We start from the raw sequence: 16,759 nt of genomic DNA on the forward strand, positions 1-16,759 counted from the left end.
TCTGACTCAAGGTTCATATATTAGGCAACATCAAACTGCTTTTAATTATACACACACACAAACACCATGCTGTTTCTTGCCTCCATATTTTTGCCTATACTATTCTTTCCTTCTGGGGGAAAAAAAAAAACCCTCACTTTTTCTAGGCAAGCTTCTTTCTCTTCATCTTTTAAGAAGACAGTGTTACCTTTCGTCATTTAGTTGTTTTAAAATTTATTTAGTGCCTATTAAGTGCCAGATGCTGGGGCCATGAGGTGAATAAGACAAACACGGCCCATGCCCTCATGGAGCACAGAGTCTACCTGGAGAAAGAGATAACAAGCAATAAATGAAAAATAATAATAATTAGAAATACTGGCAAGTGCTATGGAAGAAAAAGAATAGGGTACCCTATTTTAGAGTAAGTGATATTTAAGTTGAAACTTAAAGGACAAGAATGAACCAGCTGGAAGAAGAATGGGCATAAAAGCATTCCAGGCAAAAGGAAAGGCAAATGTACATCTCTGAGCTGGAAGAGTAATGTCACATTTGAAGAAGTGAGAGAAGGCCAGCAAGCATATGAAGAGGAAGCACGCCACAAAATGAAATCAAAGAGGCAGGCCGGGTCACTGGTTCTTATGGGCCACAGTAAGGAGATTGGATTTTATTCTAAAAGCACTGCAAAAATCACTAAGTGTTGGGGCTTCCCTGGTGGCGCAGTGGTTGAGAGTCTGCCTGCCAGTGCAGGGGACACGGGTTCGAGCCCTGGTCTGGGAAGATCCCACATGCCGCGGAGCAGCTGGGCCCGTGAGCCACAGCTACTGAGCCTGCGCGTCTGGAGCTTGTGCTCTGCAACAGGAGAGGCCGCGATGGTGAGAGGCCTGCGCACCGCGATGAAGAGTTGGCCCCCACTCGCCTCAACTAGAGAAAGCCCTCACACAGAAACGAAGACCCAACATAGCCAAAAATAAATAAATAAATAAATAAAATTTAAAAAAAAAAATCACTAAGTGTTTTAAGCAGGGGACTGTCATGATCTAGTTTATGTTTCAGAAGACTGCTCTGGGCTGCTTATAAAGAGAATGGATTGCAGACTGGAAGACCAGCTAAAAGATTATTGAAATAGTCAAGGTAAGAAATGATTGGTGGTTTGAAATAAGGAGGTGTCAGTAAGTATTATTAAAAATTAGAAAATTCAAGAAAAATTTTTATAGAATCAGTAAGAAATAGATCCAATCTTGGGGGAGAGAGAGGAGAAAAGATTTTAAGTGACTCCCATATTTCTGGCTTGAGCTGTGGGGAGGAGCTGGATAGATACAAGAATCAATATAGCAGTTTTAAATGTGTTAAATTTGCAATGCTGTGAGACATCGAAGGTAGGTAGACATGTAAGTCTGGAGCTAGAAAAAAGATCTGGGTTGAATGCATAAGGTGTAGACAATTTTTTAAAAACTTTTTATTTTGAAATAATTTCTGACTTCCAAAAAGTTGTTAAATAATATGCAGAGTTCCTGTATACCCATCACCCAATGTTAACATTTTGTGTAATCAGAATAGAATTATAGAAGCAGGAAACTAACATGGATACGATGTTAGTTAATAATAAATAACAAGTTGTATTTAGCTCTCATGTCTCCTTAGTCTCCTCCATCCTAAAACAGTTCCTTACTTTTCCTGCTTTGCCCCATGATCTTGCCAGTACTGGCCAGTTATTTTGTAGAATATTCCTTAAATTGAACTTGTCTGATGTCTGTTCATGATTAGATTGAGGTTATGCATCTTGGTATCCTTCTCAATGCAAATTAACAGGAGGTACTGAATGTCTCATTATCAGTGACATTAACTTTGATCACTCAGTTAAGATGGTACCTATCAGACATCTTACAGGGTTAGTCTTTGAGACTATGCATGTATGCTGTTTGTCATTACACTTATGCTCACTTATTTAGCATCTCTAGATGATTCGTCCCTACACTAATTATTATTGTAGTGTTTGCTAATAGTGATGTTTCTGTTTCCATCACTTGTCCTATATTCATCAATAAGGAAAAGTAGTCCTTTCTCTCCCGTGTATTTACTTAATTGTTGTATCAGCATTGGCTCATGGATATTTATTTTATTCTACAGGTTTTAATCATTATCATTACTTATTTTGATGATCAAATTGTCCCAGATTTGGTTATTTGGAGCTCTTTCAAGTTGACTTCAACATCCTTTCCACATGCCCTCATTATTTTTTGAGCAATTCCTTACTTTCTGATTCCATAGATGCTCTGGGCTCATCTTGTATTCTTCTCTGCCCAAACCCTGAAACTAGTCACTGCTAAAAAGACAAAACAAAACAAGACAAAAAAAACCCCTCCACGTTCTTTTTATTGGAGCAGTTCTAATACTGTAGCCATTGGCCACATTTAGCTATTTAAATTATAATTAATTAAAATTAGACAAAATTTAAAATTTAGCTCTTTAGTTGCACTACTCATATTTCAAGTTTTCAATAAGCCACACAAAGCTAGTGGCCACCGTATTGGACAGTTAAGACATAAACATTCTCATCATCACAGAAAGATCTAGTGCATAGTGCTGACTAGAGAATGGTATTTAGAAGTCAAGATACGGGTGCTAAGTATGCTCATTGCTACTGGGATGACACTGTTTGCAGGCTTTCTCAGTGAACACTCAGAGCTAGTGTACACACACACACACACACACACACACACACACACCCATATCTATTAGACAATCTTACTTTGAGAAGTCTGCATTCAAAGGAGAGCAGAGAAATGGGGATGGTAGCTGGGAGAGGGGGCTGGAGATGAGGTCTGCGAAGGCATGTCTCTTAGAATGGAAGATCCTAGAACATGTTTACATGCTGGTGAGAACAATCTAAAAGAGCAGGTAAAGTTGATGAAACAGAAGAAGGGATAACTGAAGGAGCAAAGTCCTTTGTAGGGGAAAGAGAAAGAATCCAGAGTTCAGATGGAAGAATTCACTCCCAACAAGAAAAGGAGCACCTCATCGACTAAAACATAAGGACAAAAAGATGGAGGCCAATACAGGTTTGCAGATTTGGATTCAGGAAGATGTGACCAATTTGCAGTCTGTAGCGATGGAGAATCTCATAGGTGTATTAGAGAAGCACAGTAAAACTCCGTGATAGTTGTAAGTATCCATGTGAGGTTTGTGATCATGAATTTAAAGTAAAATTAGTCTTTCTGTGTGATTTTCTCCAGCAATATTCAGGTGCAGACTGAACACAGAAGAAGTTGAGTTCATTCATATAAAAGGGATATAAATATAAAAGGAAGAGAAGATCAGGGGAGTTTAGGGAAACTGTAAGAAAATGACTATAGTGACAGATCATAGAAAAAGACCTAGAAGAAAGTAAAAATAGGAGCAGGTAAGAAATGTGGTAGAGATTAGCGGATGGAGGTCTTACTGAAGTTCAGGAAATGCTACAGTGGGGAGCTTCCAGGTCTGGAGAATAATAGCAACTGCTGGGATATGAACCTTTCCACACACTACTCCCCAAAACTGTAGTTCAGCAAGGAGCACAAAGAAAACAATACATAAAACCATGCCTTGAGCATTACTGAAAAAACGAAAATACCACAAACTTCAAATACCTCTAAAGTTGAGAAATCAGCAGTAAGTTCCACAAAACTACTGCTGGAGTTCTGTTGCTGTATGGACAGTGAATATGGACAGTGGAGGCTTAAGTGAAAAAGAGAAGGAAGAAAAGAATGCAGATCAGCATATGTCCACATACAGACCTGTTTGTGAACATTTACAGCAGTTTTCTTTATAATAGCCTCAAATGGGAAACAATTCAAATATCCATCAACTGGTGAATGGGTAAACAAATTCCATACAAAGGAACACTATTTGTAAGTAAAAAGAAATGGACTGGTTTCCAGTTCTAGGACAAGATGGAGTACGTGCACACCTCCTTCTTCTTCCCATTAAGCACTGCTAAAAACCCTAGATGTTAAACAAACATAAGAAAACTGAAAGGTGAAGAGAAGAAGGCAAGCCAATTAGAGATCTTGGGACCCAAGGAAATTGGAACCCAGCAGTGAATTCCCTGGGCTTTCTTACACTTTATATATCCCAGACTGAGTGCTAGAGAAGCTACCAATGCAGAAACACCCACCAATGGGAGCAGACAACAAAATGCCCCAAGAAAAGCCAGCATTCTCTAGCCAAAGGACCAGGAACTGGGCAGCTTAGCAAGATAGAAACCATTTTTAGACAATAACCATCTACTCCAATCAAACACCATGAGAAACACTGTGGATCCACCCTCACCCCCATCAACAAAGGCCAAAAGTTCAGGGGAGAGCCTAGACTTCTACCTCTGACAGGTTGTAATGAGCCCCTTCTTCCCATGGAGTCAGTAGAGACCACATGAGGAGCCTGGATTTCCATCACCAGCCAGCACCAATGAGGCACTCCTCTCCCTCCATGCCAGGGTGGTGTCAGAGAATGCTGAGTGGGAAGGCAAGACTTTCACCACTTTCTAGGGGTAACTAACTCCTCCCAACCAGGGTGTCAGTGGAGGCCACGTGGAGCAGTAGAAAGGTACTCCTCCCTATCCCACCAAAGTGGTAACAGGAAGGAATTAAGGGGAACGTGAACTATGACTTTTGTTCAGCAGTAACAAGGAACACTTCTCACTCTTCCCCCAGGGTTATCAGGAGCGGCTGAGTCAGGAACCTGGACTTCTACCTCTACCTGACAGTAATGAAACTGGGACTCCTCTTCCCCCACCAGCAGAGGGTCAGAGGAGCCTGGCTAAAAGAGAAGATTTAAACAAGATCTAGAGTCGCATTATATAACACCCAAAATGTCCAGGATAGAACTGAAGACCATTCAACATATGAAAAACCAGACAATCTCCAACTTAAATGAGAAAAGACAACTGGCAGATGACAAGACTGAGATAACATGGATGTTGGACTTATCTGACAAAAATGTGAAAGCAGCCACCATAAAAATGATTCAATGAGCAATTATGAACATGTTTGAAATAAATGAAAAAATAGAAAGTTTCAGCAAAAAAATAGTAAGTCTCACCAAGGAAATAAAGATATAAAGAAGAACCAAATGGAAATTTTAGGACTTAAAAATACAATAACCAAAATAAAAATAATTCAATAGTTGACTTTAACAGTAGAATGGAGAGGACAGAGGAAAAGACCAGTGAGCTTTTAAAGACAGAACAACAGAAATAACCCAATATGAACAACGGAGGGAAAATAGACCGGAACAAAAAAGGGCAGAGCCTCAGGGATGTGTGGGACAATAACAGATCTAACATTCACGCCACTGGAGTCTCAAAAGGAGAGGAGAGAAAGCTGGCAGGGCTGATAAATTTAACAAGAAATAATGGCTAAAAGTTTCCCAACATGGCAAAAGACATAAGCATATAGATTCAAGCTGAGCCAACATCAAACATGATAAACCCAAACAAATCTATGGTCAAACTAAAACACTTAGAAAACTAAAGACAAAGAAAAAAATCCTGAAGGCATCCAGAGAGAAACATAGGAAAACCTGCATAGGAAAAACACTTTGAATGATAGTGGATTTCTCATCAAAAATCATGGAGGCCAGAAGGAAGTGGCACATTTTTCATGTGCTGGGAAAAAAAAAAAAAAAGAACTATCAACCAAGAATTCTATATCCAGTGGAAATATCCTTCAGGAATCAAGAAAAAAATCAAGACATTCTCAGATGAAGAAAAACTAAAAGAATGTGTCACCAGTAGACCTATCCTAAAAAAATGGTAAGAGGAAAAATTCTCTAAACATAAAGACAGTGATAAAAGAAGGGATCCTGAAATGACAGGAAGGAAAGAATATGGAAAGAGCAAAAATATGAGTAAATACAATAGACTTAGAATTCTCTTCTTTTCTAAATTGTGTTAATAACTGAAAGAAAAATTATAACACTTTGATGTGGTTGTCACTGTTGCACAGGAAATACTTAACACAATTATATTACAAATGGTGGAGGATTAAAAGGTAAGGTTTCTACATTTTATTCTAACTGCTAAAATGTCAACACCAGTAGACTATAAGTTACACATGTACAATGTAATACCTAAAGCAACCACTGAAAAAACTATACAAAGAGATACACTATAGATTAAAAAAACACTATAGATAAATCAAAATGTAATTCTAAACAAGTTCAAGTAACCCACAGGAAAAAGAAAATAGAGGGGACAGAAAACAAAAAATAAAATGGTGGATTTAAGCCTAACATATCCATAATTATATTAAAAGTAAATGTATAAATTCACTAAATAAAAGACAGAAATTGGCAAAATAGATTTTAAAAAGTGACACAACCATATTCAATCTTTAAGAAACTTGTGCACAACTGGCTGGATCTGAGTGGAAAAAAGCCAATCTCAAAAAGTCACAAACTATTAAGAGTCCATTTGCGTAAGATTTTTGAAATGACAAAATTTTAGATATGGAGACAGATTAGAGGTTGCAAACGATTAGGGATGGGGGTGGGGAAGGAGTGGTTGCGACTATAACGGGGTAGCATGAGGGAAATATTTACAGTGATAAAATAGTTTTGTATCTTAATTGTGGTGGTGGTTACACAAATCTACACATGTGATAAAATGATACCCTGTACACTATACAATGTCAATTTTCTGGTTTTTATACTGTATTTATAGTTATATAAGATGTAACCACTGAAGGAAACTAAGTTTAGAGTACACAGGACCTCTCTGCACTTTGCAATTTCTTGCAAATCTATGATTATCTCAAAATTAAAAAAAAAAATCAAACTGCCAGAGTTCAAATCCAGGCTCTACTCTCCCTGTACAAACCTGGGCTTATTTACCCAATCTGTGCATCGTTTTGTCATCTGTAAAACGAGGACAACAGTATCTACCAAGTTATGGCAAGAAACAAAGAAAATAATATCTAAAAAAGGATGAACTCCTGATACATAATGTGGATGAATCTCAAAAGCATGCTAAGTAAAAGACACAAGATACTATATATTATATAGATCTGTTCATATGACATTTTGGAAAAGACAAAAACTATAAGGAGAGAAATCAGATCGTGGTTGCCTAGAGCTGGATATAAAGAGAGGGGACTGAACACATCTCTGAGTAATGCCTTTTGGTATAGTTCTGACCTTTGAACTCATCCTGATATTCTACATATTCAGTAAAATAAAAGTAAACCAACAAGGATGGGGGAAAACAACATTAAACTAAATGCAAACCAAATCAATCCAATTAACTGTATTTCAAATGTACAACATAACTGAACTGAGCAGGGCAGAGAGTAATCCAAATACTTTCACTATATGCTCTCAGTCTAGGGGGAAAAACTGTAAACAAATTCTGTTTTTAGTAGGTAAATCCAAACTGAGGAACATGTGAAAAAACAACTGGCCTGTATTCTTCAAAAATCTCACTACCATGAAAGACAACGAATAGCTAAAAGTACAGGTTAAGGAGATTAGAGACATGACAACTGAATGTAATACATGATCTTGAACTGTACCCTTTCTTGGAGAGAAAAAAAAATGTCTTAAAGGACATTATTGGAACAGTTGACAAAAGTGAAATATTGTAACTGTAGATTAAAGTATTGAAATATAAAAACTACAGATTATACTTTTATTCTAACAATGTTAAATTTCCTGAATTTGATAACTGTACTAAAGTACACTTAAATATTATATTTAAGAGAATATCCTTTTTCTTAGGAAATACACACTGATATATTAAGGATCATAATATGTGCAACCTTCTTTAAAAGAGTTCAGAAAAAATTAACTGAGTAATATTATATATAGTATTTTATGTATATATATAAGCACATAAATATCAATATGTATATTTATATAGAGAGAGAATACCTCAAAGGATCTGGGGTGTTCATAATTAGGAGAATAAATTATAGTCTGGAGCAGCAGTAGGAGAGTAATATTGACCCTACTCCCTGGCTCTAAGGTATATGGGTATGGTAGAATACATAGCCTCAGACTGAGAAGGCAGTAGAGGAAACAGTACTTCAGGGGATATTCACGTATCAGTTAAGACAAAGAGAGAAAACATTCAGAAGTCAGGGATATCCCATTGTTCGTTGACAACACAGACGAAGGGTTTGGGTGAGAGGGAAAAGGTGGAAGATTGGGCTGAAACAGATTTCCAGAACAGTTAGAAGATTAGAGTCGGGGTGATAAAAGTAAGTTGAGAGAAAAGAGGAAAAAAGGAATTCAAAGCAGGTGAGAATCAATACTGGTAATCTCAAGGTATACATTTAGTTTTAGCCCCAAGGTCCCTAATGCTCTGCTGTGTTATATCTAGAGTTTCTAGAGGCCCTCTACTGGGAAGCTTTTCCAACTCGTTGCTGCTAGGTGGTTAGACACGTTTATCTGTGATCCTATATCTATCATGTAACACACATTAAATAAATACTGGTTGAATGAATTAATGACTCATCATATGTAATCTGAGTAGACTAGATGTGAGAAAATAAAGTGGAAAACAAATTAATAAAGAAATGGCATAGCAGAGTTCATTTCTGAAAAAAGTTTCTGAAGTATTTAAAATAAGGAGTTGGCTTAAAATTCAAAGAATACAAAATGGAGAATTATATCTAGTTGACTTGGTAAAAGAAATATGCTTACTGTACAACAAGCTGCTGGCACACAGTTCCATTTTCTGTTATCAGTTCATTCAATTTTAATTCAAGGTGAACTTTACCCTATAATGAAAAAAAAATTACAAACTGAGAAGTCTATTTTACTGATAAAATATTAATTAAAGGTATGTACTTTTTCAAATGGTAGCCATAATATTTAGTTATTCACTAACTAAATACTAGTGATCCTTAGCACATGGCTTTGTCTCCATTAAGTACTTGTTAAATGACTAATAACCAACAATGTAGATCAAAATCTGAAAAATAAGCAGTCAAATGCTTATATCAAACGTGGTATTCAAATCTAAGAATTTTATGCCCAGTTCAACACGTATTTATCTCAATTATCATGAATCAAAAAGAAAGATAAAACTTACATTTTAGGGAATTTTGCATTTAGCAAATTACAAGATGTAGAATGCTTTTTCCAGAGAAGATAATAAGTATAGAGACAGTATCATTAAAAGACAGAGAAATCATACAATTCTACAACAATAAAACTAAGTTAAAGCTAGTAAGATTCAATTTGTCAACACTTATTTTTCTCAAATAATTAAGATTTATGGAATATCTACTACATTTTAGGAGGCACTGTGGGAGTGGGTAAGAATCCAAAGAAGTATAAAACAAAGTCGCTGCTTATAAGAACTCACAATCTAGTTGGGCAGACAATAAATAAAAGATAACAATATATGGCCAAGAGCACTGATGAAAAAATGGGATACTGAAAATGAAAATAAAGGACTACTTTCTTAAACAGCCATTAATAAATGGGTTTTTAAAAAATTCAGTAGTATAAGTTTTAAGCAAACTATCAACTTCTCAAGAAACAAAGGCTTAGGAACAATATAATCTGGAGCTTGATATTTCTACCCTGCCACTGGTGATAAGCAATTCTAAACTGGTTGTGAGCAATTCTGAACTGGTTAAGAATCAGTGTTGGATTACCTCCACCCAGCTGACAAGACAAATTGCCACATTGCCAAGTGGAAATTTCAGGGGTGTGATATCCAGGGACTAATGACGTAAGTTATTTCATCAGAGATAGGAAAGTTTATTATCTAGTCACTGTTCCTCTTTGGAACAACCTTTTCAGACATACACAGAAATCTAACCTGAATCAGCCTATTTTTAATGGGCATATTTTATACAAGAGTGAGTCTGAGGTCCACTAACTACAAATCTCAGGGTTAGATGGATGAGCGATAAACACTGATGGATCTCAACACAAAAGTCTGCATGAGAAAGCTAAGCTCTAAAAAACAAAGGCAATAGCTGTCATAAAATCAGCAGTTAGGTGGAATTGGAACTATATCTAGCCAACCTTCCACTAAAAATCTAGACACAAATATTTATAAAACCATACATAATTTATAAAATAGGTCTTTCATTAGTCCAGCATTTAATATTCACAACCCCTACTATTCAAGAGTGACCTCAGGAAGGTTCATGATATGTAGTAATTTATAATATTACTCAACCAGAATTTTGAATCATATTTGCTGTCACACCAGCATCTGTGTCACTTGACAAATGAGTGAGCCTAGCCAACTGCACCAACATTTACATCTCAAAGCAGTTGTACCATTTTAACATGTATGTATTTTATGGTAGAAACCGTATACTAACAAGGCACTCCCAACTGTTTCTCAGGAAATGTCTAGGATCTAATCTATTTTTAAAACAATACAAACTTAATATAGAGTAGGAAAAAAGTATAATAATTTCATTCACAACTAAAAATCACAGCACTGTAGCAACTCAAGACTAGAAATCAGAAGATATTTAATGGGGTTCTACCAGGAATCATTATCAGAGTCAGAGCCTACCTAATATGTTCACTACTCCCGCTGGCTGTTAAACAGAACATTCCTTTGGCATTAGTCAACAATAACGTAATTACGTATTAACCTGGTCAAGAAAAGAGTGGGGAGAGAACAAGCAGACACAAGACACATACTATAAGGGTGGAACACTAAAATTAAAAAGCATTATGAGTTAAATTAAGGAAGTTATAATTTCTAAACTGGAAAACACTACCTCATTATATACTTTAACATGGAAATATATACATGATACTTAGTAGAAGAAACAAGTCACAAAAGAGGGTGTATAATACAATATTAATTTATAAAAATAAAACATACTATATATATTACTATATAAAATTACTACAAGGCTATCTACCACAACACTGATAGAACTTATCTTTGGTTGGTAGGATTTCAAATTTTTTTCTTTTTGTTCATCTAGATTTTGTAAGTTTCTACTACCATTGTGTTTTGCTTTCTAATAAAGAAAAATGAACAAGAAGTTTTAAAAATTATTTGAAGCTATTTTTTAGTGTTAGAAACCCAAATTTGAAAACATTTAAGAAAAATTTAGTATTCCTTACTATGTTCACATGACAGTTCAGTTTTACTTACATTTGTCACCATTTTATAGAGTTAGATTGCAGCAAAACAAGTTTATTTGGGGGGTGGGGAGGAGAGTTCAGCAAAACATTTCCTAGTTTCCCTTGAAGTCAGGGATAGTGGCTAAGGATAGCCATAAGATACAGTTCTGGCCAATGAGATATAAACAGAAGTTGCCGGTAGAGCATCCAAAGAAGCTTATTGCAAAGGCCTCCCTAACTTCAGCAGTGGCTTGAGAAGCTGGAAAGCTTACTCAAAACTTTCCACAATCTCAACTGGGCATGATAAAAATGGGAGCCCAGGGCCCACCAAGATGGAGTGGCTCTCATAAACACCCAGGCTTTCTGTTGGAACCTTTGAAGGCCTATGCTTGAGTACAAAGGGTGAACAACATAGATCAGCCTTTACAAAGAGTAAAACCTAGCCTGGAATCAGCCAAATTCCTAACTGGATTAAAGTGATCGGCCTCTAGCCTAACCACATGCCAAAAGCAAAAGTAAATCTTTCCTGGAGGAAGAAAAAAATATCATCCAGAGTTTCAAGTTATCTCTAAAATATTTCATATTTCAATGTCCAGCATTCCATCAAAAATTACAAAGCATGCCCTAAGACCACACACCAACCCACCCCCCGCAAACACAAAAACCAAAAAATCAAAAACTGACAAAGAGCAGCAGATTCACAGGAGACACAGATGCTGGAGTTAACGGACAGATTTTTCTTTTTTTGAAATAGAAAACAAAATGAAAACTCAGCAAATACCTGGAAAGTATAAAATATGTCAAATGAAAAATTTAGAATTAAACAATAAAATAACCAAAATGAACATGTATTTAACAGATTAGCCACAGCTGAAAAGAGGACTGGTGAAATAGGAGATAGATTAGTCAGAGAGGGAGAGAGTATAAGAGACATATGAGACATAGTAAAATGGTCTATTATTCACATAAATGAAGTCCCAGAAGAGAGGAGAAAGAATGAACAGGGGGAAAAAAAAAAGCTGAAGAGATAATTGCCTGGAATTTTCCTAAACTGAAGAAAGACAACAAGGCACAGTAATCAAGAGCCCCTAGGAACACCCAAGTAGGATAAAAAGAAAACCACACGTAGCTGCAGCATAGTAGAACCGATGAAAACAAAATATAAAGAGAAAATCCTAAGGCAACTAAAAAAAAACAGGGACATTACTTACAAAGAGGTAACTGTTAAGATGCTGACAAGGAACTATATTTGGTGATAAACATGCAATGGGATTCGGTCCACAACAGCTTTCTTATTATCCAACCTCCTAGGGGAGGTTCAGTGACAAAATAGTATACCTTTCACATGTCAGAAAATAATGGAAGTTCAAATATCTGACACTATATTCTATACTTCTATTTAAAAATAAATCAGATACTTAAAGGGTATTACTCTATATATATTTCATACCACTAATTATATTAGGTTGATATAAGCAATTATATCACATTAATTTGTATTAGGCAGCGTATTTAGGACCTTATTACTGTCTGAAGGTTTATATTCTAACTTTATTTCAGTTACTATTTCAAAAATTTCACATAGAAAAATCTGTGATTATTTTAATTTTATAGTATGTATAGTCTTGGTACCATTTAGAAGATATTATGTGAATTTCTGCATACAATTTGGGAAATTCAAATGAATATAGGTATTTGGGCAAAACACAATGCATGCACTTAAAAACTTCCTGAGTCTAAACATTTTTTTGTTTTATCAACATTAATAAATTAATTTAAACGACCATTAAATTGAATTTTAACAATCATTCCACAGAACTCAAGTATATTTCAACTGATGAAAATTTTTCTTCATATGAAGGAAACTTCTAGATTTCTGATGGATGTTTTTATATATAGTAATTAATTCTATAAATCATTTTGGACATGACTGCCTATCTGATGAAAAAATAAAGGTTTTACTTAATACCTTCTGTTTATGGATGGATTTGTTTTCTCTTTAAAGTAGTATTTATTATGATCTAGAATGGCTCATTCCTTTATTATTTCATGTTTATAAATTTACAAATGAAGTTTTTAAGATACCTTTATACTCATTATGTCTTAACAGCATGTAAAAAAAAACCCTTGATTTATGCATTATTGGCTATAATCTTTGGATTTTTTTAAATGCTTGCTTGTTTTAAACAAGGGCAGAGGCCATATTACCACCCCACACACACCAAAAAAAAAAAAAAAAACCTATAAAACAATCAATAACTTATGGCAGGATCCAGAAATTCAAGATAAGCTTGTTGGTAAAAAGACTTATTAACTAAGTAATTACATCAAAAGGATGTGATTGATATTGCATCTGGATTTACTGCTTGTACAAGTTGTGTGACACAAACACCCTTAATTAATGAGAGCACCAACTTCTCCATATGAGAGATTTGGTTTAATCAGTCTTATATAAAGGCATACTTTTTATCATAGTACCTAAAAAATAAAGAAAGGAAAAATACTTAAAGTTATTGTGAGTTCCAGGACCAAATAGCTAAAAGCATGGCTGCAGATGACCTAAGCCAAAAGAAGATTTATAGGAAGGGGCACCAACACAACTCATATTAACTTCGTTTACGTGGCAAAGAATACAGAGAAAGAACACAAAGTGAAATAGGATGATAACCAGGACCACAAACTTAAGGAAGAAAATGCTTTGAAAAAGAGGGAGCAGTCAACAGTGTCAAAAGTTGCTGAAAGACCATGTAAGAGGAGGACTGAAAAATGTCCACTAGACTTAACACAGTGTCATGCGTAACATTAGTGAGAGCTGTCTATGCTCTCCCTCCAACCCACTGTGGGGTTTGAAGGCAGATTAGAGTGGGTTGAGAAAAGAATAGCTCAAGCCAAGGGGGAACGCTGCAAAACAAAACAAAAAAGAACAGGAAAAAAAAAGTGTAGCAAAACACACTCATGAAATATTATTAATATTGTCTTGAATGTTTGAAAAGAAAACTGAAAACAATTAACATTAACAGCAATAATAAAGCATCTGGGAAACAATTCAAGGTAAGAGGTTAGTGTTCTTAGCAATTTCTGAACTGTTTTGGTATAAAACCCATCTTACTACTATGGAATCCTTTCATCTGAGGGCTAAATTATGTTTCTACATGTTACTTCCCTAGAACTTTAGAACTGAAGAGAATCCTATATACTGAAGTTCTCATGTCACAGTTGAAGGTCCTCAGACAACAATAATTTAGCAACTCTTTTGGGTACAAATGCCAATTAGAGCTAGGAAATCAAACATCTCCTCTGAAGTAGAGATACCAATCATTTCCTCTACCTAAACCCCTTTCTTAGGGGACAATGCCCCAAAACTTTAATCCCCAGTCATATCAAATTAGACTGCAGTGGGCATCTGACCCAAGTCTGCCAAATTTTCTCTCTAAATTGTGGCAGAGAACTGAGTCAGACCTTAGAGGGTGAGGGGGCCGTATGCTCAAGTAGGCTCAAAGACTGATGTGGCATTTTTTAGCTGTCAACAAGAAATAAGAGTGGATTTATAGAGAGAAGCAGAAGGGAGAGACATGTTAGTCTCATCAGACATACAAAAAGAATACCATGGAATCTCATCATTAAACAACGTTTTTTTTCTTTCCCCTTCCTTTTGCACAGTGAATAGTTATTAAAATTAGAGCAGGGGCTTCCCTGGTGGCACAGTGGCTGGGAGTCTGCCTGCCAAAGCAGAGGACACGGGTTCGAGCCCTAGTCCGGGAAGATCCCACATGCCGCGGAGCAACTGAGCCCGTGAGCCACAACTACGGAGCCTGCGCTCTAGAGCCCGCGAGCCACAACTACTGAGTCCGTGAGCCACAACTACTGAAGCCCGCGTGCCTGGAACCTGTGCTCTGCAACAAGAGAGGCCTCCGCAATGAGAGGCCTGCACACCACAGCGAGGAGTGGTCCCCGCTCGCCGCAACCAGAGAGGAGCCTGCGCGCAGCAACGAGGACCCAACGCAGCCAAAAAAAAAAAAAAAAAAAAAATTAGAGGGAAAAATAGAGAGAAAACATTAACTATTCACTTTACAAAATAAAAGGGAAAGAAGAAAAACACTGTTTAAACAGTGAGCACTTATACTCAAGGAGCACAGTGAGCACATGAGTAGGGAGAAATCAATCAGTGGGTCTCAATCCTATGTGCCTCCTGCAGTATCTACTGCTGTGCTGAGAAGTCTACACTCCAAAGATACAGTATATATTTTTCATTCACCGTGGTGCTAAATGCAAGCCAGCTAAGCTATTTTATGTGGTGGTCAACCAAAAACAAACAAACCACCCATTATTTTAGTTTACTTTATGAGAAATTAAAGTCTTTTCAAAAATAATTCTATGTGAACTGTATCTAGTCTATTATAGTAAGAAATCTGATCTCCACTTAGGATGCAGCTCCTATGTAAATGCCTGACAACTTTCTAGCTCTCACTGGCCATACTGAAGTTCTTGTAATTATACTCCAAGGAGCTTCCCAGGAACTTTCTAATGTCGCTCCCTATTTCTCTGAGCTAATTTGGGTAAGCTTCTGTGCCTTATACTCAGATTTTCCTAAGTGATTCTCTTAATAATCTATGTTGAAGCCTTTTTAAGACCAACAGTACAGAATAGTGAAAGGTAGTAAAGCACCGTGGTTAGGAGTTTTAGAATCAGACAAGCTCTTTATGGGAATGATGGTTCCATCACTTAATAGTTTTGTGACTTTGCAGATGTCATTTAACCTCTATGAATCCATTTTCTCCATCTATAAAATGGAGGTAATGCTACCTACACCTCATAATGCTAATCTGAAGATTAAGTGAGATAATATATATTAAGTCCTTAGTACTGTGCTAGATATATGCTGTTCTAATTACTAACAGTAATTATTAGATTAAATTCCTGCTGAACTCTGTCTCACAGCTTTCTCCTATGGCTCCACCAACTGCTCTTATTTCCATGATATTTTTATAAAATTTTATAAAACTTATGCAAGTGAACAAATTCATTAACAAAATAGGATTTGTATGAATCAGGCTGCTTTTCTATCTTTTTTAGACTCACGAGGTTGATTTAATACTCCTAGATCAGCTTTGGAGCGAAACAATATTCCCAATGTACAAGATTAATGTGATAAGTGTCATGCACCCCCTCCCATCCTCTAAAGTACTCTTCCTTCTAAAATTTATTTTAAATAGTGAGTAGATCTTACAAATCAACCATCATTTAAGACAAAAGAACTGTAAAGGTTAAAAACTCATGGTTATGAAAATAATTCGTAGCAAATAAAAAATGTCATGATATCTAACGGTTAAATGCTGTTTGCAGATTTTTGTGTTTCAGCCATGAGTTTTATATATACAATCAAATAAAAAGCCTGTTACCCAGTACTGAGCTCTAAAACCATCTCCAATAATTATATAAAGAGTATTCTATAGAAATTTCTAACTTTGGAGAGCTGGGTCCCTTAAATCCTTTAGCAAATAACACTGGCCACAAGAAAAAGAATGGACTTTAATAAACTACATCTTAAAATAATCCTCAAACTTCATTTTAGACCAAATTCTCAAAGTCTTTTCTTATCTTTCTTTTTTGTTAAAACTATTAAAAAGAAAAACTAGCACTTCAAAACTTTCACGTCTGCCTTTCGGTAAAGGCGTATTAGGGAAATGGACACCTG

General features: G+C 36.0%; 1 protein-coding gene across 3 annotated transcripts in view; it reads right to left on the reverse strand.

The window, feature by feature from the left end:
- The window catches only part of RASA2 (RAS p21 protein activator 2), a 114,263-nt gene that overhangs the window by 58,628 nt on the left and 38,876 nt on the right, over positions 1-16,759 (reverse strand). For all 3 annotated transcript variants that reach the window (XM_059920192.1, XM_059920191.1, XM_059920193.1), the window contains exon 5: positions 8,656-8,732. In XM_059920192.1, the coding sequence (XP_059776175.1) occupies positions 8,656-8,732 (77 nt within the window). The remainder of the gene's footprint in view (positions 1-8,655; positions 8,733-16,759) is intronic.

Source organism: Balaenoptera ricei, chromosome 4, assembly GCF_028023285.1.
Source record: "Balaenoptera ricei isolate mBalRic1 chromosome 4, mBalRic1.hap2, whole genome shotgun sequence".
Classification (NCBI taxonomy): Eukaryota; Metazoa; Chordata; class Mammalia; order Artiodactyla; family Balaenopteridae; genus Balaenoptera; species Balaenoptera ricei.